Genomic DNA, 26,053 nt, shown 5'->3' with positions numbered 1-26,053 from the left:
TTTAACTTATTTCCTATAATTTTAAGTATAGACCTATTAAGCGAAGTGAGTTCCAACACTAATGTTTGGAAATTAACACCAATTAATCTTGTCTTTGTAGCTCTGATTAGCTGTTTTCACGCTGCCTAAATATAGAGTGGGAAATCACTTTATAATGAATTCAGTACCAAAGAAAAGGGGAAAAAAACTATCTTGCTAAAGACTTCTGAAAGGAACTTGGACTAAATGAGATTTTTGCCCCCATTACACAATCTAACCTCTTTTTTTTCAGTATGTAATGATGGATACTTCTTCTAGATTAATCTGTAATTTTTTTACTCCTTCACAGTTGAGATAATAATAACCTTCACATTCTCATCACTTTCCATTAATACATTTTTAAGTATTCTGAGAGATACAGCAGTTCAAAGAGCTGTAAAGAAAAAGAGACAGAAAACCCACCAAAAATGCTTAATAGCTCAGAGGGTTTTCAGAGGGAGAGCATGGAAGTGCCACTAATTTTCCAATATTCTAAGCACTAGTGAATGATGCAACATGTCCTGCTCTATTTTCCTTGGATCAGCATTCAGTATCTGATGGCTTTGAACTTCTCATCTCACCTTTCAAGTCTGAGGCAAATTTCTCCTTTCTCATCAACTACCTTCTCAAGATCTATCCACTACCACTGCTCACTCTAGATCACCACCATTTCCAAGAACAACAGAACTCTGGAAGTATTTTTGTCTTGGATATAGGTTCTTGGATTAGAAATATTTATTTGCTACTTCTGTAAGTCACTTGCCTTTCTCTATGCAACAGCATATTTAGTGATTTTTTTAATGAAAATGGCATGTGCTCATGTGAACATGATTACCTCTCTCTAAGCTGCGCTTCTAAAAATAAAACTGATGTTTCAGCACAGTCAGTGGGAAGGTCATGACTGGAAGCAGTTGGCTCGTGACCTGCTGCCCATACATCAATATTCTGACAGTTTTTGCTAGACTTACAAGATTCATCAGGTTAATGCCTGATTCAAGTAAATTATAAAGAAAGAGAAATCAAGTTCCAAAACTCAGAGAAAAAATATAATTTACAATTAATATAATATACAATTAATACTTTATTAAAAAAAAACAAAACAAAAACGTAAACAACAAAACAAACAAACCAGTAAAGGAAGGTTAATGTATTAAAACGCCTGCAGTAATGTACTGAAATGCCTTTCCCAACAGGAGTAGCAATGAGCACCTAACAGGAGAGATTAGACTGTGTCTCAGATTACCTGGAGCCCTGCCAAGGAAGTTAATGATCCCTACAGATCTGTCTCAACACAGCTAATACCCCAATGCAACGAGGTTTTTGCAACCAAGGGGAAAGAAACACACTGCAACAGATGTGCATTCCACTGAATGGAAAATCCATTAGGAGAAGCTAAAGGTGCAACAGTTACAACTTTTAAGCCTCTCAACAATTATTTAACTAGATATGTAGATACACACAGAACATTTCTTTGAAGAACCTCTTCCCTCATGATACTAAAACCAGTTGCAGTGTGTCAATGACAATAACATGGTAGTTGATACACTAGATCTTCTCTTTTTGGTTGTTACAGACTGAACAGGTACATCATCGTGCCCCTACAGGGAAAACTATTTCACTTACCGCTCTTAGTCAGCCCTGGAAAATTTACTGTACTACTAGAAAGCTAAGCAAACCAACATTTTGTATGATGTCCTAAGCAGCAGGAATACAATCTGATTGAAATTTATTAAATTATTTACTTCCCACTTGATACTGAATCATAGCTTAGAACATCTCTTTGTAGTACTGAACTACAGAATAACAGAAAAGGAAATTTTATTTTCAGTGTACAATCTGTGATTTTCAGTATAACAAGGTTTTCCAAACGATCAACAGGTGCATGAAAATAACCATCAGAACCAATAAGATCACCATATAATGGATTTCAAACAGCCCCTTTTGTGAAGTTTGCAAAAATGAAGTAACATAATTCCTTTGCTAAGCTCCAGTTCCTGTGCAGCTGAATGCAATAAAGTCTCAGGCTAATTGTCACTACTGGACTCTACTGCAGAGAACAGCATGTTCTGTGATCTTTCTGTGAGCCTAAGGGGAAGCTAACACCTTTCTGTGCTCCAGCTCCTGGAGCTATGTGCCACTAATTACTGATTCATCACAGGTTAGGGGCAGAACATTTAATGTTGGTGAGAATATGAAAAGTGATCCAGAAACGCTAGAACAACATTAATATTGCATCACTGTATACCCTGCTGAAGGCAGCTGTGGGCCTTCTGTAGAAATCCTGAAAATTTTAATACTCCTATGCTCAGGAAGAGTGTTTAAAAATGCTTCTGGATGACTGCCATATATAGAGAGAATAATTTTCACATTTAAAGAGACCATAAATATTTTCCATAATTTAGCCAATGAGGAACATTTTGATCAACAAATGATTTCACACTGATTTCATGCAAATTATATGGAAGACAAAAATATTTTATATTTATTACTGTGAACCATGAAGTTCTTCAGAGAAAAGTCTTTCTGCAGGAGAACTGAAACAGAATTGGTGCCTAGCAGGCTCTGCCATGCTACCAGGGCAGCATGGCTAACATGGGCAGCAACATCTCTGCAATTCCACTTCAACTACTGTAGTAAAATCAAGAAGAAAACCATCAAAATCACCCAAAATAAAAACCATGATCAACCTATAAATGTCTACTGAAATGCAGAACACCAGGGCTGCCTATGGCAAGAGTAGAAAAAGTATGCAAAACATGCACAATCAAGTTGGTACCTAATGCACCTCAGAAAATGCAAATAACACATGGGGGTTTTGACTACTGTGTGAATGCACTTAGCTTTTTTTTTGGTGAAAACACTTTATCAGGACATATTTCCCCATTGTTTTTTTAATTGTTATTCTTTGCTGCTTTAATGCCATTCAATAGAATTTTAGAGAGAAGGATGGAAATAGTGATTGGTATAGTAGATCATATGACTTTTTTCAGGTTGACTGTTCAACTTTGTGTCCTGGCTTTGAAGGTATCTGTTTTGACATCCAGTCTTGATCTTCCTCCCCACCTCTTCCTTTTATCTTGTTTCTCTTTTATTCTTCCTGTGCCTCATCTAGCTTTCCAGTTTAAATGCATTCCTTACAGAAAGCAAAAGCATTTAAAAAAGAACATGGAATTTTAATATCACTGATGCTTTAAAAATGTATTATAGGAGCTTTCACTGGAAAGCAATTTGGGGTTTGGTGCCCACAGGGTGCAGATGCATTTACGAGTATTGGCATGCTTCACAAGTCTCTTCTTTAATACATTTCCTAAATGCATCCTTTTTACTATGCTTGATTTTAACACTAAAATGGCTTCTTAAAAATATTGCCCTTGCACTTAGATGTCTCCTCCAAACTGGATTTCCCTGACACCATTTTAAATGCTCTGCACCTCTGCAACATGATGTTACAGAGAAATACATTCACCTACACTCTACTTAAGGCAGAATGATACAAAAAAAAAAAAAAATAGCAGGAGCCTGTGCCTCCTCCTTAATTCTCGAACACCAAATTCAGTTCTGATGCTATGGAAATATTCATGGGAGGCAAAGAAATATGGAAGTATGGTCTATTCCATACTTCAAGCACCACTGTATAACCTATGTAGTCTATATTCAAATAAAAAATACACAAGAGTGTAGTTTCAAAACTACATACACACTGAAATTGCACCTTGCCTCCCCTGGGGCAGATCCTATGGGCAGACAGAACACATGATAGGGAGGATTCTGTCACGTTCTGGCTGAACACAGGGATAAAGGGACAGGGGGCAATGGCAACAAGTTCCTGCCCATCACAGCATGCATGTCTCTTGTGTGTTTATGTCACTGTCTCAGGTGCCCTGGGATAACAGATGTGAGGCTTTGCCAGTGGAACCAAACAATGGCAAGGATGGAGGTTCACTTGGTTGGAAGTTAATTCAGGTTGCTCCCTGCATCAAAATTGCTTCCGTAAAGAAAGAGGATGGGTCATGGTCATTGGAAACTTGCTTTTGAAGGGAACAGGAGGCCCAATAAGCTGATTAGACTCACTTCTTGGGCTTGTCTGCTGCCTCCTTGGTGCCTGAGTTAAAGATGTGAAAAGAAACCTTTTTACCATGATACAGCTCTTAGATCACTAGCCATTACTGATTTTTCAGGTAGGCAGCAATGAAGTCCCGAAAAGACATCTATGGGCAATCAAGAGACTTCAAGGCCTAGGGATGATTGTTTAAGGGATCAGGAGAAAAAGTAGTGTTCTCTCACCTTCCAATTGCAGAGATCGATGAAGGAAGAGCCAGCAGATTAAGAACAGACTCTGAGCCTGGTGTCACTGACCGAATTCTGGGGGTTTTAACCACAGGCTGCTTTACAGAACACCATGCCTGCTGGTGACAGACAGGGTACACCTGTCTCAAAGCATCTTTGCAGAATTATCAGACCTGAAAAGCAGAAGGTATGTAAAGCAGCATGCTGGTGCTTAAAGGATGGTGTACTAGTGAGATTCTTTGGTCTGACATCCCAGTGGAGGCAGGGGATGGAAATGCATGTGGCAGTGAAGACACAAAGGTTACTGACATGTTAGAAATGACAGAAGTGCCTGAGAACGATCAGTAGGAATTACAGCTTCTTCCCACAAAAAGGGAGCAGGATCAATAACTCAATTTAAGGGCATCTACACCAATGTACACAGCATGGATAACAAAACAGGAGGAGCTGGAAGTAACTGCAGGGCCAGACAGCTGTGACACAGTTACCATCACATGGTGGAAACGTCGTGGGATGACTCGCACAAATGGAGGGCAGCAGTGGATGGCTGGAAACGCCTCTGAAGGCATAGACAAGGAAGGATACATGGTGGGATTGTATGTCTTGAATCTTAGAGAGTGTTTTGATTGTTTAGAGCTCGACAATGGTGATGAAAGGGCTGTGTGTTTATGGGTTGAAATCAGAGAAAATGCCAACAAAGAAGGTGTCATGGTGGGAGTTTGTTACAGACCACCCAAGCAAGATGAAGAAGCAAATGAAATATTCTATAAGCAGATGGGAAAAGTCTCACAATCACTGGCCCTTGTTCTTGCACATGAGTTCAACTTAGCAGATACCTGCTGGAAATACAACACTGCAGTGAGGAAAGTCTAGGAGGTGACTGGAGTGTGCGGAAGATAACTTCCTGGCACAGCTGGTGGGGGAGCCAGCTAGGGAATGTGCCCCAATGGGTCTGGTTTTTTTGTGAACAGAGAAGGACTTGTGAGTGATGTGATGGTTGGAGGTTTTATTGGGCACAGTGATCATGAAAACATAGCTTTCAACTCTCAGAGAAGTAGTGAGCGGGCTCTGCAGATTGTCTGCCTTCGACTTTCAAAGGGAGATTTTGGCCTGCTCAGGCAACTGGCTAAGAGAGTCCTTGGGAGGCAGCCCTGAAGGACAAAGTGGTCCAGGAAGGATGGACATTCTGCAAGAAGGAAATCTTAAAGGCATAGGAGCAGGTTGTAACCATGTAGTAAAAGACAAGCCAGCATGGAACACAGCCACCCTGGCTCAGGAGAAAAAAAAAAGTTATGCAAGGAGAAAATTAGAAAGGTTAAAGCTCAGCTAGGACTTAATCTGGATACTGCTGTAAAAGACAACAAAAATGTTTTTATAAACACATTAGCAACAAAAGGAAAGCTAAATATGATCTCCATCCTGTATCGGTTGGAGGGAGAAACACAGTGCCAAAGGCTGAGAAAAAGGCTGAGGTACTTAATGCCCTGGGGAACTAAAGGCCTGTCAGTCTGACTTTGGTGTGAAAAAATTTACAGAGCAGATCATCTTCAGTGCTATTATGTGGCATGTACAGGACAACCAGGCAAAAGGGCCCAGCCAACATGAGTTTATAAAAGGCAGATCCTATCTTAACCAACCCAATCTCCTAGGACAAGGTGACCCACTTAGTGGATGAGGGAAAGGCTGTGGATGTTGTATACTTGGACTTCAGAAAAGCTGTTTTTTAACTCTATTTTTCACAGCACTCTCCTGGAAAATCTAGCTGCCCATCACCCAGATAAGTGTACAGTCCACCCTGGCTGACGGCAATGGGGAGTGGGGGTGAATGCAGTTACACACAGCTGGAAGCTGATCACAAGGGGTGTTCCCTAGGGCCAGTCCTGTTTAATGTCTTTATCCATGATCTGGACAAGATCAAATATATCCTCAGTAAGTTTGCAGATGATACCAAGCTGGGAGGGAGTGTTCATCTGCTGGAGGGTAAAAAGGCTTTACAGAGGGATCTGGACCAACTGGAGCAATGGGTTGAGGTTAATTTTATCATTCAGTGAGACAAAGTGCCAGATTCTGCCCTCGGGTCACAACAACCCCATGTAGTGCTACAGGTTTGGGAAAGAATGGCCAGTGGAAAAGGACCTGAGGGTATCGGTCATCAGCCAGCTGGATATGAGCCAGCACAGTGGCCAAGAAGGCCAATGGCATCCTGGCCTGTTATCAGCAATAGTGTAGTCAGCAGGACCAGGGCAGTGATTGTACCCCTGTATTTGGCACTGGTGAGGCCACACCTCAGATCCTGTGTCCAGTTCTGGGTCCCTCACTACAAAAAGGACATATAGGTGCTTGGAGCATGTCCAGAGAAGGGCAATGGAGCTGGTGATGGGTCTGGAGCACAAGGCTGATGAGGAGTGGCTGAGAGAACTGGCTCAGCGGCTCAGAGTTCTTTTTACTCTCTACAGCTACCTTAAAGGAGGTTGTAGCAAGGTGGGGGTCATTCTCTTCTTCCAGGGAACAAGTGACAGGATGGGAGGTAATGGCCTCAAGTTTCATGAGGGGAGGTTTCAGCTGGATACCAGGTAAAAAAATTCTTCACTGAAAAAATTTTCAAGCATTGTAACAGACTGTCCAGGGAAGTGGCTGAGTCACCATCCCTGGAGGTACTTAAAATACATATAAATGTGACCCTTGGGAGCATGGTTTAGGGGTACACTTGACCATGTTATGTTAACAGTTGGACTTGATGACCTTAAAGGTCTTTTCAACTCAAAAGACTTTATGATTGTCTAAAATTTTAAAATACATTCAACATCCAGAAATCTAAAATGTAATTACTATGTCAATAGTTTTATTTATTAATTTTGAAAACTCCATTACACAGCATCCTGAACGACACAAAAGCCACTGTAAAATTTGGGGGATAGGAGTGAAATCTGACCATCTCAGGTTTGATAAACTGGGTGTAAATTAAGTACATCCATAAAACACTCTCAAGCTGAAAGAGCACTAAGTGCTACGTATTGATTACCATTTGCCCTGTACTATAGGTATCAAATGAACCAATCTGATGGAATCATCTGATGACTTCATTATTTATTATGCACTTTCAACCTAAAGTATAATAGAATAGCTTAATGGCATAGCTTGAAATTACTTAGATCCAGACCCTGTGACTCACTCATATGTTAAGGTACTCATAAAGTTAATGCAAATAAATGCAGAATTCCCACCATATTCATAGTCTTCTTAAAGGATGCTTTTGTTTAATAGGAACTAAACAAGAACACGGAAAGATTGTGGGACCTCTGTGAATCCACTGTCTGCCTGCTTCCACCACAGCCTCAGCTGCCACCACCAAGGCAGAGGCTGTACTCCAAAATAGAGATGATGTGCACTTTAGCAATGACAGCAAAATGTTCTTGTATTTCTCCTCAGATATCTGACATTTAATTATTCACAACTCAAAAACGTTAAGATTAATAAAAAGGTAAAATCTGTGCTTTCTCTGAAAGGAGTACTACCTTTTCAGGATACAAGTGCAGATGGTGTTCAGACAGGGTGTGCACATCAAGGGAAATCTTACCTCTCCTATGATATGCAAACCTTATGCACTGCATTTTTTTCTTGACTCCTAAATACTCAGGAGCAGGTACCCAGATACTAGCACCCACAGAGGGACATACACATCTCCTGTGTACAGGAAACACAACTGTTTATGTATTCTGCCATCTAGTCCAACAATGGGGGTCAGACTACCTGGTCTCCGAAGGTTCCTTCCAACCCAAACCATTCTATGACACACCACACTCAGACAAGCACCAGCACAGCCACTTATCATCCCACAAGAAACCCTGTGAACCCAATACAGTACTAGCTACCTGTTTTAGACAGTTTGCCGGTACTTCTGTTACTTGATGAGCTATCTCCTCTTGTCAGGACGGTTATCCCACCAAAACTGGCTGTCTTTGTTATGGCTGGCTTCAAATTTCGATTTGAGCTGTCCGAGTCTGTGCTGCTCCATGGCCTCTGGTGGTCTGCCCACTTCAATTCATTCTCTGTACTGCTCTGCCGACTGCCAGATGTCTTCCCAATGCTGTCTCTGTTACCCCTACAGACATCACAAAACACAGATTTATACACAAATAAAACCATGTCAAGGCAGGGTCTGTCTTTATGCACCCTGCAGCAACCCTAATAAAGAAAAAGGAAATACTCTGCCTTTACAAAAGCAGGTCTGAAATGGGTTTTGACCCCCATACTTATCTGTCTTCAACATGTAAACACTGCACTTTTTACATGCACAGCACTTCCCACCCTCCCCTTCTGGGTACCTCCTCAGAGCACTTTACCAGATGGGGCTGACACAGCAGTATCATGCAGCACTGATGAAGCATTTCTGTTGCCTGTTGAGTGTTCTCTTCCCCCAGCAAGCCCCTCACCACTTCTCACTTTGCTGTCCATCCCCTATGATGTTTTTTTCACTAACTTCACCTGCACTCTACCTTTGTCTTCATATCCTTATTTCTACAGCAGCTTGCTCCCAGCTTTGTGAGCTCCAAAGCCTTGCCTACTCATGTCCTATCAGTGTGACCCCAATCTCTTCACTGCTAATGCTTCACTTAAAGTCAGTTTGTTTCCCCTCTGCATAGAATAATCATGAAATTCTCTGGGTAGAGGCTGCCTGTCCTTGAACAGTTGCAGAGCACCCAGTGTACTGTGAGTAATAACACAGTAAATTCTGGGATCAGAATTTGGCTTATTTATGGTAAACTACTTACATTGTACTGATAAAATGACAAAACCAAAATGCCTACCATGGCTTAGTGTACCATAACTTATCTCAAGTGATGCTCATAACACTGTATTTGGAAGAATTTTAAAAGACATTTTCCACTTCTCTGTCATATATTACAGTATAATAGCTTGCAGGCTCAAAGCTCTTTCTACAAATCAAAAGGATGTGACTGCATCTATTTAAATTTTTTGGTTCCCTTTTTCCTTGTGGACTTGGTTCCTGCTCTTTATTTGGAGAACCTGCTGAGCTGTGTCACTTGGGACATGAAGGAGGCAGTGTGTCAAAGATGGGATCAGGCTGTTGCATTCCTTGTCTGTAACAGAGCCTCTCTCAGATGTGATCAGCAGTATAAACCTGTTGACCTCTGCTAGGCCCACACAGGGGGAAAGCATGAAGAGAAACAGCACAGAAGCAACAACACAAAAGAAAGGAAAAATATTTTAAAAATTAAATCATCCTTTAAGAATTAATCAGAAAGAAAAAACCCAAAGTATATTGTTTATAGACTCTTTTGTGCTTAGAAATTAACAATTCTCTTCTATTTATATTCTAGTAAAAAAGAGAGCGAGAAATAGAATGCTATTGTATCCCGTTTTTCTGTGGCTTTGGGTTACAAAAAATTTCTTTTAGTTCCCCAAACTCAAACAGACATTAGCTATTAAGAGTGTGTGTGTAGACACCTCCTAAGTCCTGCGTGCCCAATCCAAGATCTCAGATCATCAAGGCTAACCCAAAGCAATGAGGAAGTTTTTCTGCCTGCTGCCTGTGGTCATGCAGTGCAGAAGCAGATGCTCCAGCACTGCTCCTTAGCTGGTGCAATTTCTCCATCTCCTCTGTGGCTGCTGTGATGACATGCAGACTCAGCAACCACACATCAAATTTTCTCCTCACACATCCATTTCTCCTCATAGTAAAAAATGATGTAATATAAATGATATAGGTTTGAAGTGACATATGCAAACGCCAAAGCACAGACATCTAGCAAATATCTGCCTTGCTGTCCATGTGCCTTAATAGATGAAGGGCACGCTTCTGAAAGCATCCATTCATTCTGCCTCCTCTGCTTAAGACTTGTGGCAGCTGACTGACTTTTAAAGCAGCCTGGTTGATCTGAACTGAACGTGGAAGAGCTCATGGTGGGGGAAGACAACCTTCCTAAAACTCTCAGATGAACAATGTCACCACTAGATTCAGTCTTCCATTGATCCAGTGTGTCAATTGGGAGAACTGCTCTCCATGAAAACAGGGACTGACTCTTACTGATTTCCTGTTGGCTTGGGATGATCTTTGGGATATGGGATGAATCTGAATGCTCTCTGTGCGGAAGGAATTGGAATTGGGAAGACAAAGTTAGCAGAAAAAGGTTTCTAAACACAGATACTTCAGATAAGGGAACTTCAATCGGTTTTGCCTCAATGTACTTTTCCTTTAGCTTTTAACAAACCAACAAAAGGAAGAAAGGTCAGTCTGGGCACTAGTCTATGAAACGTGCCTGTCATATATGCTCCAGGAAAAATGAGCTATCCTCAGTCTCTCCCAAACAGTCAGTCTCAGCAGCCAGGCACCTGAAAAATCTTGTGTGATCCCTGAGGCTGTGAACCAAAGAAAAGGGTTCTGTTGTTACCTCTGCACTCAGACAACATGGCAAGAGCAGGGTAGAACTCTGTTCTCCATTCTCCTTTCCAACCAGCAAATTGACATACCCACACATGTCAAAGTGTGCCTTGGCAAGGACACAGATAGAATCAGTGATAGAATTGGGATGCACTAGGAAATCAATATGAAATAAATTTCATACAAACCTAAACAGCTGTCTTTTCTTATGCATATCATTGCATATGCTACTGTCTTCCAACAGCCTACTGAAAAATGAAAAGAAAGATTATGCTAAAAAACATGGTCATTCAAATTTATGTATCTGTAAAGTTTTACTTTATTTCTAGATACATTTTTCAATTTGTGCTAGATTCAGCTTAAAGAACCAAGGCTAAAATTTCCCCCTCCTCCCTCTCCCACAGCTGTACACAGTCAACCGAACATGAGAAACCTCAGCCAGGGAGGCTGAGGGACATTTAGCATTTCCTGTTACCGAGCAAGGTAATTCTCAGAAGCTAAGAAACCACACATCCACATCCAAAGGAAAATTCATAAAAGTATCACCTAATAAGAACATAAAAAATGCAAGCCAGCAAAATACTGCATATGTAATTTTAAGTACTTGCTAAGTCGCTTGAACTCTTTGCAGCTCAGAGAAATGCTCAGATCCTCTGACAAAAAAGAAAGGCAAAGCACTTAAACAGAAACCTAACTTTCAACACAGCCAATCAACAGGATGCTCATGTGCACAGGGCTAGGTACAAGTATAAGTGCTTCACCTGTCAAAGGCTGTAGGGCATGCAGCAAGGAAAAGCAGTGTTCTGCAGAAGGCAGCTGAAGTCTCCCTCAGGACAGCCACAGTGCAGGCAGAACAATCTCCAGCCTGGCCTTTTACTGGTCTCCACTTGGGTATGCATCCTCACACTGGGCTCGCATGTCCAAGGACAGCAAACCATGTGCAAATACCAGAACTGACCACATTCTCCTGCACACAGGAGTGGCATTGAATGCATAAACCAGGGGAGACCTGGCTGTGGAGTTCATGGTTTATCCCATAAAGGCACCCACCCTATCCTTGGACGGGCAGCCTCTGAGTGCTTTCCATGCTGACTTGGAAATGTGAACAACTGTGTCATCTTTCTTGCCTCAATCTCCCCTGAGAGGGAGAAACAGGTTTATGGGAGCATTTGCTTTTTGCTTTATGGGTTCCTCTGTGGCAATTTTGATTTATTTTGATAAAACATATTTCCATAGTCACGACACAGAAGCAGCAACTGAGGAAACACCCTTGTTCCTCAAGGATGAGGTGGTTAGACAGTGGCCATGATCTCCTGAGGGCCTTCCCTCATTCCACTTACAGTATGTCCATTGGAAAAGCTGGTTTGTACCATTACTGTGGAGTCATGGGAACAACTTCACCCATAAATGCATCTGACAGATGTAAGGATGGACAGAGATTAAAATACTGTGAGAGAGAGCCTCCCCTTATTTATGGGAGTGATAAACAATTTTTAAACCTGCACAGGACAGACTTGGGTCAGCACTGCTCAAACACTCACCAATTAAATTCCCACTTTTGGTATCTGCCATAAAGGTGCACAATTTTTAAGATTTTCAACACAGTTGAGCTATTTTACGGCTGCTATGAAGCCAACACTTCATATTTTGCAGATCTCAAACACAGTTTCCTCTTCCCTTTTGCACTGAGTGGATTTAACATAACAAAGATAACATTCACAAGAACTATCATGCAGTAATGCAAAGTAACAGCTCAAATATCACCATCTCATTACTACACTGCAGCAATAAAGCAGGAACTTGTGTGGAACTTGTGAGCCTTCACAAGCAACAAGTGATGTCAAAGCTGCTGCTCAGTCCCACAGGAGAGCAGGTTAAACAACAAACACCCAAGTCTGGTGTTTCAAAAATACCATCATCCAGCCACTGCTAGAGTGCTTTTTAAAGATCAATAAGTTAAATTCTAAAGGCACTCCAGAGACAGAATGGTCACTTGCAATGAAAGCTTAGGTGGCTCCCCCTCTCTCTCTCACAATCTGTGTTTTAAACTGAAATGCAAAAGCCTCAGGAAAGCAGCAGTAACACTTTATCTGCTCAGGTATCATACTGCAAGGCAAGCTCTATTACACCCTCTTAAAGCACAAAACCACTGCAGATAATATGGATTGCAAATCTGCTCAATGGCCTTCACATTAGGATAAATGACTACAGAACTACAGATAGACAAAAAAAAAAAAAAAAAAAAAAAAAAAAAAAAGAGAAACAGCTAAGTTTAACACACACACACAAAATAAAGCTATTTTTTACCTGTTTTCCACAAAAAGGTTTTCCTGGGAGCAAACTGACTGAAAAATAAAAAAGGCATTGTATCAGACGTTCTAGATATGCTCTGCTGTTCCAATTTCTTCCTTGCTTTTAGATTTACTCCCCTGCTCAGGCTTAAGGGGATATCAATTCATGCATCATTTGCATTTGCAGAAGACAAGAGGGGAAAAAAGGTCAAGAATAAGGTCAGGCCAGTAAAATAAATTCCATGCATTACAACACATTGCCGATGAGGTGCCTCAGTTTGGGAACAAACTGAAACTTTTCAGTCGAGAGATCTGAAGAAGGCACTATGTGCAAAATATTGGCAATTTATAGGGGAAAAATCTTTTTCCTGCATAATAGAAGGTTCTACTGGTCTGGCCTACCACCTCAAAATAAAATTGCAGGATAGCACAGAGCTGTAAGGTAGGAAGGACAAACAGAAGGAAAGCATGCAGAATTGACAAAGTTCCTCAAAGGGAGAGAAGTTACTGCAGTACTTAGAAATAGTGTGTGACTTCACATTTTACAGTTGGAGAGGGAAAATTGAGATATAAAATGATAATAACCTTCTTAATAATAATATTAACAACAATCATAGCAGGAAGGCTCCCTGCTGGAGGACTTAGATCCCAAAAAAGGTAAAGGGCTCAGAAGAAATAAATCCTATGGGCAAGTGTATAATGCTTTCAGAATTACTTAATTTTTTATGCTGAAAAATGAAGCTGTGCTCAATTTCCCATGAATAATTCTCCCTCTTTGATTTTTTCATTTCCCTCCTATTTCATGTTCGCTACACAAAATGCCTCGTAGCTGTCACTGGATTGTATCTCGATGAGGTACAGAAGAAAGAACAGTCAGCACTTGCACTGAATTCAAACAAAAGGCAGGCAAAGGGAGGAGGGCACCAGAGATTATGCCCATTACTTCTGTAGAAACAGGACTCAGCTCAAAAAATAATAAAATGCCATCATTAACTGTGTCAAATTTTAACAGTATGGGATAGGCAGAGATTTTGGATGTTTCTGTTTTGGAAAGGGTGAGCTAATGACCCACTCAAATAAGTGCTGGCCAGCACTGCTCATCCTTAATGCTCCAGCTGATACCTGGACAAAGTTTTCCCTTAACACCACAGCTAGTGCTACCCCATCAATCTACAAAAGGAAGAAATTTATCCCTGAGATGGCGATACAATCTGTCATTAGAGTGCAATTCACCCACTCAAAATCTACATTAGGGAACATTTGACAGTTCTGTGGGTTTCCCAGGCAAGCTCTCATCCTGCACTCCTGCTAAATTTGCAAGGTATTCGGCTACATCAGGGGCAAAGACAATTCTCCTTAGCACAAAGCCTCAGGACATCAGGAGCAAGTTCTCCATTGCCAGGAACCAAATTCCCACCAGCTACCGCAGACCTAGGGTTTCACCCCAGCCTGGGAGAAGATACAAACTGTTCCACCTAAAATCACTGGGATCCTTTGTACAACTACAACAGTGTCTTCTCTCATTTTATGTACCTTACTCAGGTACCAGGTTTCATTAACAAATGTGCAGACTTCAGCATAGTCTAACTATGCTGAAGCAAAAAGCCCCCAGAAAAGCACACTGAAAGCGCCCCATGGGCTTGTACAACCTCAGCTGTGGGGTCATGTCCTTATCTCGAGTTTCATGATGGACATCTGTGCATTGACTTGTGTGCAGTTACATTCCAAAGCACAGGATTACAGCTACTCTTACAGAAAAAAATTTTGCTTAGACCAGAGTACTGGACTGTGTACCCACAAAGAGGCCTGTAATGCACTTGTCTATATTTATTTTATCTTATTAAAGTATTTAAAGAGACTGAAGCATAAAGCAGAATAAATATCTGGGATTTGTATTTTATTAAGCAAGCAGAAAGGTCTGCTGCCTTCTCAGTGTCTTGATGGGAACCACTACCAGGTGTATTACAGACTTTAAACGGAGTCCGTAATAATTCCATTTGTCTTCTTGGTTGATGATGTTGGCACAGTGCCACACAATCCCTGGAAATTATTCTTCAGTACAGGTGTGAGGCTGAGAGGCACAGAAGACAGGCACTTTTTTAGCATTTTGTTCTTGCTGTCAAAAATTAAATGGCTAAGCAGCTCTGGATGGAAATTTAGCTACTACAAGGTCAGGACTCACTTTCCTGATGTATAGCATCAACAGTGCTCAATTTAAAGCACCAGGAAAGCTTAAATACTCAGCACAGCTGTTGTCAAAAAAATCCTTAAAACCCTTGACCCTTGTTTACCCCTTAAACATACTGGCAACAAACTTACTAGATCAAAAAATTATGTAAGATTACCTACAAGTTAGTGTCCTTGGAGACCTGTGCATGCAAAATTTCCATTAGGGTGCTATGTATCCCTAATTGTTATTTATGAAATTAGTATTTCAATTTCCAATTTCCAAGAACCTTTTAAAGCCTCAACTGGAAAATGTGCATCAGTTCTGCCAGTGCACTAGGTATACTGGGAGTTGCTGCTCTTGTTTTTAATTACATTAGCACACACAGATAACTATTAGCATGCCGCAATATCCTGCAGTGGATACCATCAGGTAATAATTTTTATGTCAGTTAACAAGATGTGACAGATCTCAGGCTTCCAACTAATGATTCTTATTTGATCTGCTGCCACAAAGAAAGTCTCAGTACACCAGTACAGGAGTTTTAGTATCTACAGGTTTATGGTGGCCAGCACGAGGTGTGCCTTTGATTTGTTTTTATTAATTTTAAGCTCTCTTTTTAATAACCTTTTCAAACTAGAGGGATAGAACAGGCTGAAGCCATGTCTACAGACATTTCTTTTGTTTGTCTCTTTAGTCAGAGACTGATTAAAGATTCTCTGAGTTTTCTTAACTAGAGGAACCATGACTTACTGTACCTAAAGGATACACTCCTTGGTGAAAAACAGCCACTACAGTTGACAACAGAAAATAAACAGCAGTATTTCCTCTAATGGTGTATAAACAGGTGTATTTCCTCTAATGAGTTCCATATGTACCATGGGCAATTCTTGCATTTGTGTAAGTAAGAAGACATCTACATTTTTCAGTGAATACAGAATGATCCCAGAGAATGCATTTATGAACACTGAATGGTCCTGGCGTGACTCTGGCTCATGAGGTTACACATTGCACTGACCTTGAAGAATGAAATTTCCCCCACATAATTTGATTGCTAGTCTCTAGAATCAATTTTCTGCATGCTTAAAAGGCAAACATCATGTATCATTTATGCACACATTTGGGATTCTCTTTCAAATCTACATAAAGGGAAACAACATTTTTATTCCTGTATGTTGTTCTTTGTGTTTCTTGGACAATAACTCTTCAACTTCCCAAACACAATTAAAAGCAGTTCAGAGAAGGAGCTTTTCCACAAGACCCAGATAATGCAGGTCCTCTGCTCCAGTGTACTTGGTTATAAATTCACAAATTGTTTTAAAACTAGGTTTTCAATAAAAACATGTTTTAAAAATGAAAGTTTTAAGTTCTCCAATTTCAAAAAAACCCTTGAAAATACTTTTGAGTGTAACAGGGCTCAGTCTTCACTTTTTTCCCGTTAGCAGCCTGAAAAATTTGAGGTGCACTTTGCAGTTCTTAATTCAGTGAGCTGGAATAATCATGTTTATTAACTATTTATTTCTTCACCAATCCTTTTATTAAATTATCAAACTAACATGCTTCTCAATCCCTGCCACTCGGTGAGATAGGAGTCATTAAAACTTCCAGCTCTCCTTGTCAAAATTTGTGAGAGCCAACACAGCAGAGGGAAAACTTGCCAGAAAGCATAATTTAAATTGACTAATACCAGATTAATCATCATAAGGACTATCATAACGATGGCATTACTTGTGAACATACTCCTTTTGTTAAAACCTTCCCACTTGGAAATGAGGAGATCTGGTGCACTGATCTAGCAAGATCAAAGGAAGGACAGGCCAGCTTTATATTGGTATCTGGGGTCTAGGTTATGACATTTTTCACATCACTCGAAACATGCATAGAATTTTTTTGCCCCTGCAACCAGACCGCCTTTTCCTCATAAATTTTGTTTAAAGTTTTGACTCTTGGGCTGTTATCTAAAGGGTTTTGGGTATCTCAAATATATTTTAGAGGGGGGTGTTGCTGGATACAAGTTACAGCAGTACTCTTGACCTTCATGGCTGCCCTTTGAAGACCTCCCATGCAAGCTCTCTTCATGCATACTCTAATTAGAAGTGATGCATCTGTCATCCATTTGCTAAGATTCATAAGCAAGGCACTGAAAAAGGCTTGACTGCAGCAGTGTAAACAGTATAGAGGTAATAAAAATATCACATGATTAATCCATCTTTGACTCCCTTTCTATATCTGTAATTTGCTTGTAAAGAGTAACAAGGCTTAGGTACCTACCTCACACAAACCTGGGGAGAACTGGATTAATTAATGACTGCAGAAGGCCTTAAAACCTCACAGTCTTACATGCAGTAAGTGACTATCTATAACAGGAAGCCATTTCTCTCTTTCCTAAAATTGAAAAAATACATTGTCCAGCACCACAACCACTGGCATCATCCTAAAAACACCTTGTATCTGGGAAGGGGTGCTCCACGCAAAAAAGCTCAGCTAAAACACAGATTGCTGTTAACATTAAACATACAGCTTGCTGAAATTCACTGCACTATGATGCTCACTAACACCTGTAACAGCAGAGAGAGAGAGCAAAGTAGTGGATATGAGAGAGAGAGGGAGAGATATCTAATACTGCTGATCTTTAAAAATCCTCCCTCCCAATTTTATTTAAAATGTCTGCCACAAAGCACACTTTTGCTTAGGTCCTGCCACTCGAAAATGCTAACCTAATGAGCCACAACAGCCTCCTGCTGTGGGCAATTCAAATGCTCACCACTTGCCTGTTTTTAGACCCCAAATACCTAAAGGTAACAGCAGCAACACACTATGAAGCCACTCTCAGAAAACTTTCCCAGCCACCTCTGTCTCCCAGCCTGACATTTCTAGCTGCAGTTTGTGATAGAAACTGGACTATTTTGGTAATAACTTTCCATTTGGTACTTTTTAGCATTTTGCCTCATCTGAGTTCTGCTTCAAAACCTAAAGCTCTTCTGGTTTTGCACAAGCTCTTTTGCAACGTGCCAAAACCTCTTATATTTCATATAAGAAACTGGTTGCAAAGAGGCTTTTGCAGTTCTTGAACAACTTGGCAATTCCACCATGTATAGCCTGTGACAGTATTTACATCAGACCAACATGCTGAAAGCAAAACAGAAACTGAAAAGCCTCTGCTTTTACTGGAATCATCTCAGCCACGAAAAAAGTGATGCTAAAAACATTTAGCTGTAGCTGGATATTTACTAAGAAGTAGGACAACACATCTTAAAATTATACAGTATAATCTGCCAAAAAATCCCAACTTGGACATGTGCAATTCTTAAACCAGATAATAATAATATTAGCCCTGCAACATATGAACAGTTTTAATTTAAAAGGACACTGCCCAATATGATTTTCAAAAATAGTTTTAATTGGATTTATTTCCATATTCCTCCGAAATGGCTGAACTTCCACTGAGATATGAGATAAAACATTAAAATGCTGACTTTTTTCCTTTTTTTCCCTTTTATTACCTCATCACTGCAGTATTATAGCAAATTGTGATTTTCTTATTTTTCAGGAACATTAGGTATTGCTCACAGATGTTTCAGATTTAAGTATCTTCCTTAGCAACATACCTTGTCGTGCAAGTTCTGATTTTTTGGAAAGGGCAAGAATTTTAATATCTGCTTCACTGTATTCATTGTAGAATGTAATCATCAACAGCATGACTGACTCTTTCTGATGGTAGAAGTACAGTTCTTTAATCAGTCATTTCAAAAAAATGATGCAACTCCATGTTTAACCTCTGCCCTTTCTTTGTTCTCAGTGTCTTGATGCTACAGTACTGGCCCAAAAACCCAAAACCCATGAGGAGTCTCTGCAGAAGGACACTTATAAAGATTTGATTCACCACAAAAGAAATATAAAATAACACATTTTATTGTGTTATTCAAAATAATTGAGAGTGTCCACTTAAATCACTGCTCTTTGGCTAGCAGAAGAGAGGGGGGAAAAAAAAGTAAACCTAGGCCACATGAACATGAACATTCAAAGAAACAGGATAGGCACTCCTCAAACAACATGCTGGGCCTGCTCTCTCCTCTACCCTCCCTGCAACTCTCATCACCTCAGTCTCCAGAAGCCAACCTCCACACCCTTGAAGCTCCTCTGCTTTCCCTGTCACCTCCAGCTCCACAGGGCAAGTCCAGCTGCAGTGTTGTTGTAGCAGGGGGGCAAAACTGTCTGACTACCGGCGAAGGTATGGCACTAAAGAGGCAATTAAAATAACTACTCACATCTTGTGCAAATATTCTCTCCCTCACTCTCTGATACTCCTCTTCTCTCTCTTCAATTGATTTACTTCGTCTGTCATCTCTAAATGGAAGAATTCTGTTTTGCTGAGCAGAAAGAAAACCAGGAGGGTTATATAAGTTGAGCTGTTAAAAACTGCCATTAAGTAACTGTCAGCTGAGAATAATAAATGTTCACTTTAACAAATGAAGCACGAAAATTATAGCTGTCGTTCCTGCACAAAGAACCCTGCAAGACCGGGTGCTCGAGGAGTTCCAGTTAGATATTGCACATAGGTTCATAGAGCAGGTGGCCAAAAGGAGGCTTTCTGCACAGCTTTTGTGGACCTGCCATCCAAAAATTGAGTGTTCTCACTCCAGGTCTAAGTGCCACTGTTCTCAGCTGCTAACACTTCTTGGTTCTCCTACCAGCTGTGAGGAGCAGGAGGGCAGGCAGCAGTGGGCTATCTAAGAAATCAAGGAATAAAGAGGGCAACTAGGCTGCAAGAGCTAAACTGTAAACCCTAGAAGAAACCCACGAAGTCTCTGTGTGCAAGGATATGTCCCAGATATTCGGCACAACAGTTTTAACCATTTTCACACCATATGGAACCCCTTCCGAAGTTTTGCTGGGAAAAGAAGGGCCATTTTTGCCTCTTGGTAAACCACAGCGTGGGAAATGGCTGTGCCATGGGAAGGAAGAGTGGAGACGAGCCCCAAAGGAAAATGTATCATTGACAAGTGGGTTTCAAGGACTGGTCCTTCTCCCCCTGCACCCCAGCACCGGGTGAGGTAAGTCATGCTGCTTTCCTTTGATTGATCCCCATGGTCACCACACCCTGAAATTGCTTGGGGTTTGTTTTCAAAGTCAACTTGGATGCAGCACAACTGGCAAGGCTGTCGTGTACAACTGAAAGTCAAGGAAAAAAGGGTGAAAAAAGCAAAGAAAAAATCAGTCCTTTACTGAAAACATGAAGGGAGGTGACAACAAGAGACTCACTGGTTGGTTCCTCCACAAATATAATCCTAGCAAAGAAAGCATATGCTGTCCTCTTACCTTTGAGAATTTTCTCATAAAAGCAAATCACATCATGAATGATTTCTGAATGGTTTCAGATTTTTTTTTTTTTTTGGTTAATCTATTCCACATACACAGCTTGCACTGGACTGAAACAGCACAACACCCGCTTTTAAAGGCAGCACAAACACACACATTTCCCTGGTGCTCCCCTACTCATCAAGCTCACTCACCTAAGTCAAGGTAGTGTTATGGCACAGGCAACACAGGGGGAAAGTCTGCCACAGTACATGCACAAGCAAGTTACACAGACAGTAAAAGGTGGTGAGGGCACAGGAGGAGGAAGGGAAGTAAAAGATGAACCTCACTTATTTTTGGTCAAAACTTAATTTAGGCTGGTTAAAAAAAAAAAAAAAATCAACCTGGCCTCACCATCACATCTTTGGGGCTTTTTTTTTTAACACTTTTTTTTCCCTCTCTCCTGTTTGGGCTATATCAGTTCATCACTAGTCCATACTGAAATCCAACTCCAAATGGGTACAGCGGAAGAACGAAGCTACAGGGAGCGTAACAACTGCCATAGTTAGGCAAGACACTGAGGAATGCGACTGACACAGCCTTCCCCGCAGCCCAGAGCCAGCGGCATTCCCCCTCCCGTGGGCATGCAGCAAGTCCTGTGCCAAGCAAACCACCCATGCAGACCCACACACTGCCACGGCTGAAGCGGCCACCCGGGGCTCGATGCCACCCGCGGTGGAACGTGTGCCAAAGAAGGCAGGCACGGACGGGCAGGAGGGCAGGGGAGGAGGAGAGCAACAACAAAAGAACAACAATAACATCAGTCAGCCCACCTTCAAAAACAGAACAAATGTCAGCAACTCTCGAACCGAGAACCAACCTGATTGTCTTCTTTATCAATACTAGAGTTATCTCGCTTCAAGATAAATCGCTTCTGGGATTCTTCACCTTTTTCATCTTTTAAATGTTCAGAAAACCTTTGCTCTGGTCTGCCAGCAAAGTAAAACATAGCAATAAAAAAATCTTTCTTTTGGTTTTGCTTTGATCTTTATTTCTCAGTGCTCTTTGTTTTCACAGAGGCATTCAGTGCAAAAGCAGTTAACATTTGTGATATGCTGCCTATAGCTGTCTGAGGCTGCTGTATCGCTGCTAACTGTTATTGCTATAAATAGCTTTTGTTGTTGTTGTGTAGCAAGGAATGGGAATCCAAAGTCTCAGTCACTGAAATATTTAGACTCTCCTCACTGTGACTGAAGGACAGGGAAAACAAATTACCATACTGTATGTTAATTTGCTTCCTTCAGTAGCTGGGATCTCCGGCAACACTGCCACTTAGTGAAGCCTATCCATCTTGAAAAGCAAGGAAAAACTTAAATACACAAAACCAAAACCAGACACCCAAGAGTTTCCTCATTCCTAGTAAACAAAACCAGTAAAGGGAGGGACTGATGGTGTTTTGCTTAAACAAAATTTTATCTCATCACCACTAAGTGGGAAAAATACTCCAGAACAATCATAGAGCACCAATTAGTTCACTGATTTAAACTCATACATTTATTTATCTATTTATTTATTTTTAAAGCCAAACCCCAGGGGCTTGGCTAATCATTTTCAGGTTTATAAGCCGTTATGATGCTGTTCCATGTTCTCATCTTATGCAAAACGCAGTATCTTACATCACCTCACCTTGTGCAAAGAAGAGAACTTTAAGAAGCAGCTTTTGTGGCCAAGTTGGTCACTGCCAATGCCTTGTGGCTATCAACAAATAACGCTCCAGAATGCACCACTCCCAGAGTGGTAATGTTTCAAGCCTGCAGTGTTTAAACCTGCAGTATCTTAAGCCCAGCCACATCAACAGGGGGACCAATGGCCTCAAGGACTGAGCTCACATTTTCATATGCTGCTATCACCCAACTGAGGGGCTATTAGTGCACAAACTGTGTTTTAAAAGCAGCAATACACCCTGAGATTTGTCAGGGAACATAAGCCTTGTGCTCAGTGCTCAAAGAGCTGCCAGCAGCAGTGGTGGTAGAGATGCTCATGTCTAGCTACCTACACAAACAAGACACAAAGCTTCCACTGACATCAACAGAAGCAATGGTGAAGAAATCTAACTTCAGAATTTAAAGAAGTCAGTGCTTTTGCAAATAAGAGCCCTCTTTTTAAAAAAACTTTTTTAAAAAAACTCTCAGCTTCATCTTATTTCACAACAGAAAATGAAACCAGATGCATAAATCAGCAACCATTCTGTTGTTACAGCATTATGGATTTCAAATCAAAATACAGCATACATTCATGCCATAATTGCAGTCCATAACAATTCATTATCAGACATACAGGAAGCATTTGTAATAAACTGTAAGAAATTCAATAGTAAGGCACACCAGCTATCCTGCCTCTCTTTCTGTATGAATTTTGAGCACTTCCACTTCCACTCACAATTTGCATTTTTGTGACAAAGCAACAAAACATGCTATCCCAATTTCCACAGATTTTGACAATTCAAGAAATCTCAGACCACCATCCATGGCTGTAGGACCCAAATCACTAGATTCTCTGGATGCCCTACTAGCCTTCTTTAGGAAAAGCCCAGAGGAACATGGTTCTCTGTATAGCAGTTTCATAATCTAATGGATCATTCATCATGTTTCCTCATAAAGAGAAATGCAACAAGGCCCCATTAATAGATTGCTAGGTGGGCTGTTCTTCCTTTGCTCCCATTAATGAGCACTATGCTTGCAAAGCCAGAAATGAAAATTCATTCACTCAAACATTGTGCTTTCACAGGACTATCTGAGAATTGTTTTTCTGGGTTTACATCCCAAAGCACAAACAAAATTTCTGTATTTGCACCATCAGTGTAAAATTTAGAGCTGTAAACTATCTACTGAGCATCTAATAAACTACATGCATAGAAAAATAAATTAATTACATTTTAAAATTCAGATGAAAAAGTCATTTGAGAGAAAAAAAATAGAGAAAGCTTGAAAAATTTTTGAAAAGATATATCCTTTAATTACTAATTTATTTAAACAATACCATGATTTTCATACTTCACAGCATTATTTTACATTTTAAATCCCATTTTAATTTCATTTACTATTTATAAAATGTTTCTATTTTTCATAAAAGAAAAGGAAAAAGTGTAAGATCAAATCACAAGTCAAAATTAATGATGCAGTATGTGCTTGTTAACAAAATTAATCTACAAGCCCAGTAGGTGATCAACCTCCAGTTGTGAAAAGAAGTTTGCATGGGCAAGAGACTCTGCAGATGTGCAGGGTACCTTCAGCACTATGAGAATGTCCACCCCTCCCAGCCATCCCTGCAGCTCTGGGCCACTGTCACCAGCAGGGTGGCAGAGAGCACGACCAGCTCAGTTCACAGGGACGCACAGAACCTCAGTGATATCAGCACCATGCTCTAACCAACTGAGCTAATGAGGGAAGACTGTCATGGGAGATTTAGGATACCACACCAACAAGTGTCTTCAGGCACATCAACCTGCAGGCCTCCCTCAAACACTGAAAATCACCAGTACAAAGAAACGTAGGCTAACTATTTTACAGAAGATATTCACATGTGCTTGTGGTTTTCTCTTTAATACTGTCTACTGCATTTTCTTTTTTAACACCTATTGCAAAAATAAATTATTAGTAAGATACAGATGGCAAACAATGTTTAAAACTAGTCAGTGAAACCAAATGTTCTGAATCACTCGGGTAGAGAATAGGTAGACTCTGAAAAGGTTTGGGTCTGTTCCACTGATGGAAGCCAGTGTAAACTCCACATTCCCAGCTTTAAAGTTCCCTGTAACAGCACAATGCATTCACTGTAAGGAACCACAGACATTGTGGTTATTCTGGGGAGATCTGTTACATTCGTTTATGAATTTGCAGGTGAATCGACTGCTTAAAAATGAAGAAAATAATGCACAATTTTGTATAAGGTGTAGTGTAGTGTCAATATACTAACAGTATATAATTACAAAAATACAGCAGATGCAGTGAACTAATTTCATATGAGTCTTAAATTAGTAACAATCATGTTTACTCTTTTGAGTTTTTTTTAGCTGATACTGCCACTGTGGTCAGCACAATAGATCAGATTGTGTTTGTGCATGTGAGGGAGTGAATTTATCAAGATTATTTTTAGTATGGCATGAATTAAGTTCCTACTGAAGTCAAAGCAAGATTTACAATTATTATTATCACTACAAACCCATTAAAAAATCAGGAACTTCTTCACTGTTACAACACTGGATACTTAAATTATGTCTTCAAATCTTAAAAAAACTTGCGTAATTTTAAAAATGGGACTTGCACAGCCTTTTTAAAGAAACACTGAGAACTTCTGAAGGCATTATCACTAACTCAAGTACTCTTCGGTATTTAGGGATCTTCCAAAAAATTAGAAATCACATACAAAACAACCTACAATACTTGTGCTATACTGGTGGGTTGACCATGGATAACACTACACGCATTTACTTGTTAAGAGCCATGTGCAAGAAAAAAGACGTACAAATATTTGCCTACAAGCAATGCTGTCTACCTGTATGACAAGATTTAATTAAGCCCATTCAGTATTTCATTTACCCTCCATGGAATCAATGTATCACTTGAGAATCTCAAAGCCTACTAGTCCAGAGGCAGAAGTTTAAGGAGGAAGTACCGTTCAAATCAATAGGATTTTTGCAATTTGAGGACTCTACTGAGAAAATCAAGTATACCCAGTTATACCTTAAAGGCTCAGAAACCAACACAAAGGGAGGGGGGAAAAGATGTAAAGTCTGGTGTGGGTTTTTTTTGTTTTGGTTTTATCTAATATAACCTTTTGATCATTCAAATTTTTATTGCTTGACGATATGGGTGGAAGCAAAACATCTGTGCTCTGAAAATGCAAGTTCACAAGACCACAATCGCATATGAGTGCATTTCATATTTCCTAACAGTTGTCAGGTACCTTAATCACCTTTCTGGCAATGCAGTTCTGAACAAAATGTGGAACAGATTTCTTCCTTCCCTGTAAAGCTTTTGATCAGGCACTTACAAATGTTTAACAGAGACTGGACCTGAGAGTAACTCAGTGTATCCTCAGGCAGCTGCACAGTGCCCTTCTCCCTGCCAGATCTACCAGAAAGCACAGGCCCTTTGAACAGCCAAGACAGCCTGTCCTCTCCATCCTGCCCAGAAAGGTAGCACCATGATATTCAGGTAAGTGCCAGCAGGATATCTCCGTGTAGCAAACTGCAGTAGGTGTCCTGCAGCACCCAAACATTTCACCATTAAAAGATGCCCAAAACTCTCTGAACACCTGTGAACATCTGCAAAGTCTGTCTCCATCACTTTAAGACCATTTCCTAATCTTTTTTTTTCACCCACTATAAAAAGAGATCACTTTTTGTCAAGTGATCAGTTTAACCAAAGGCCAGACACAGTATGTAACAGGCATCACTAATCCTACAATCCAGAGCTTTTCCCTAGCTCAGGAGCACTTCTACATAGTTATGTACAATATCATGCCCAGACCTGGGGAGAGTACCCAGGTAAAGTCTCAGGGCAATACTGTGCCCCCCTTCCTTGTGGC

The 26,053-nt window shown here is 40.5% G+C and overlaps 1 protein-coding gene across 17 annotated transcripts in view; it reads right to left on the bottom strand.

Annotated features, from left to right (window-relative positions):
* ARPP21 (cAMP regulated phosphoprotein 21) overlaps window positions 1-26,053 on the bottom strand; it is a 195,953-nt gene that overhangs the window by 54,985 nt on the left and 114,915 nt on the right. For 7 of the 17 annotated variants that reach the window (XM_063406253.1, XM_063406248.1, XM_063406280.1 and 4 more), the window contains 5 exons: window positions 21,345-21,453; window positions 19,435-19,536; window positions 13,016-13,053; window positions 10,897-10,956; window positions 8,175-8,407 (listed from right to left, as the gene is read on the bottom strand). In XM_063406253.1, coding sequence (XP_063262323.1) covers window positions 8,175-8,407; window positions 10,897-10,956; window positions 13,016-13,053; window positions 19,435-19,536; window positions 21,345-21,453 — 542 coding nt within the window. The remainder of the gene's footprint in view (window positions 1-8,174; window positions 8,408-10,896; window positions 10,957-13,015; window positions 13,054-19,434; window positions 19,537-21,344; window positions 21,454-26,053) is intronic. The other 10 variants (XM_063406269.1, XM_063406345.1, XM_063406298.1 and 7 more) reach the window with 5 other exon arrangements.

This window comes from Prinia subflava, chromosome 1 (assembly GCF_021018805.1).
Source record: "Prinia subflava isolate CZ2003 ecotype Zambia chromosome 1, Cam_Psub_1.2, whole genome shotgun sequence".
NCBI lineage: Eukaryota > Metazoa > Chordata > Aves > Passeriformes > Cisticolidae > Prinia > Prinia subflava.
Note: the sequence above shows the minus strand (reverse complement) of the source record. Positions and strands in the feature narration are given on the sequence as shown.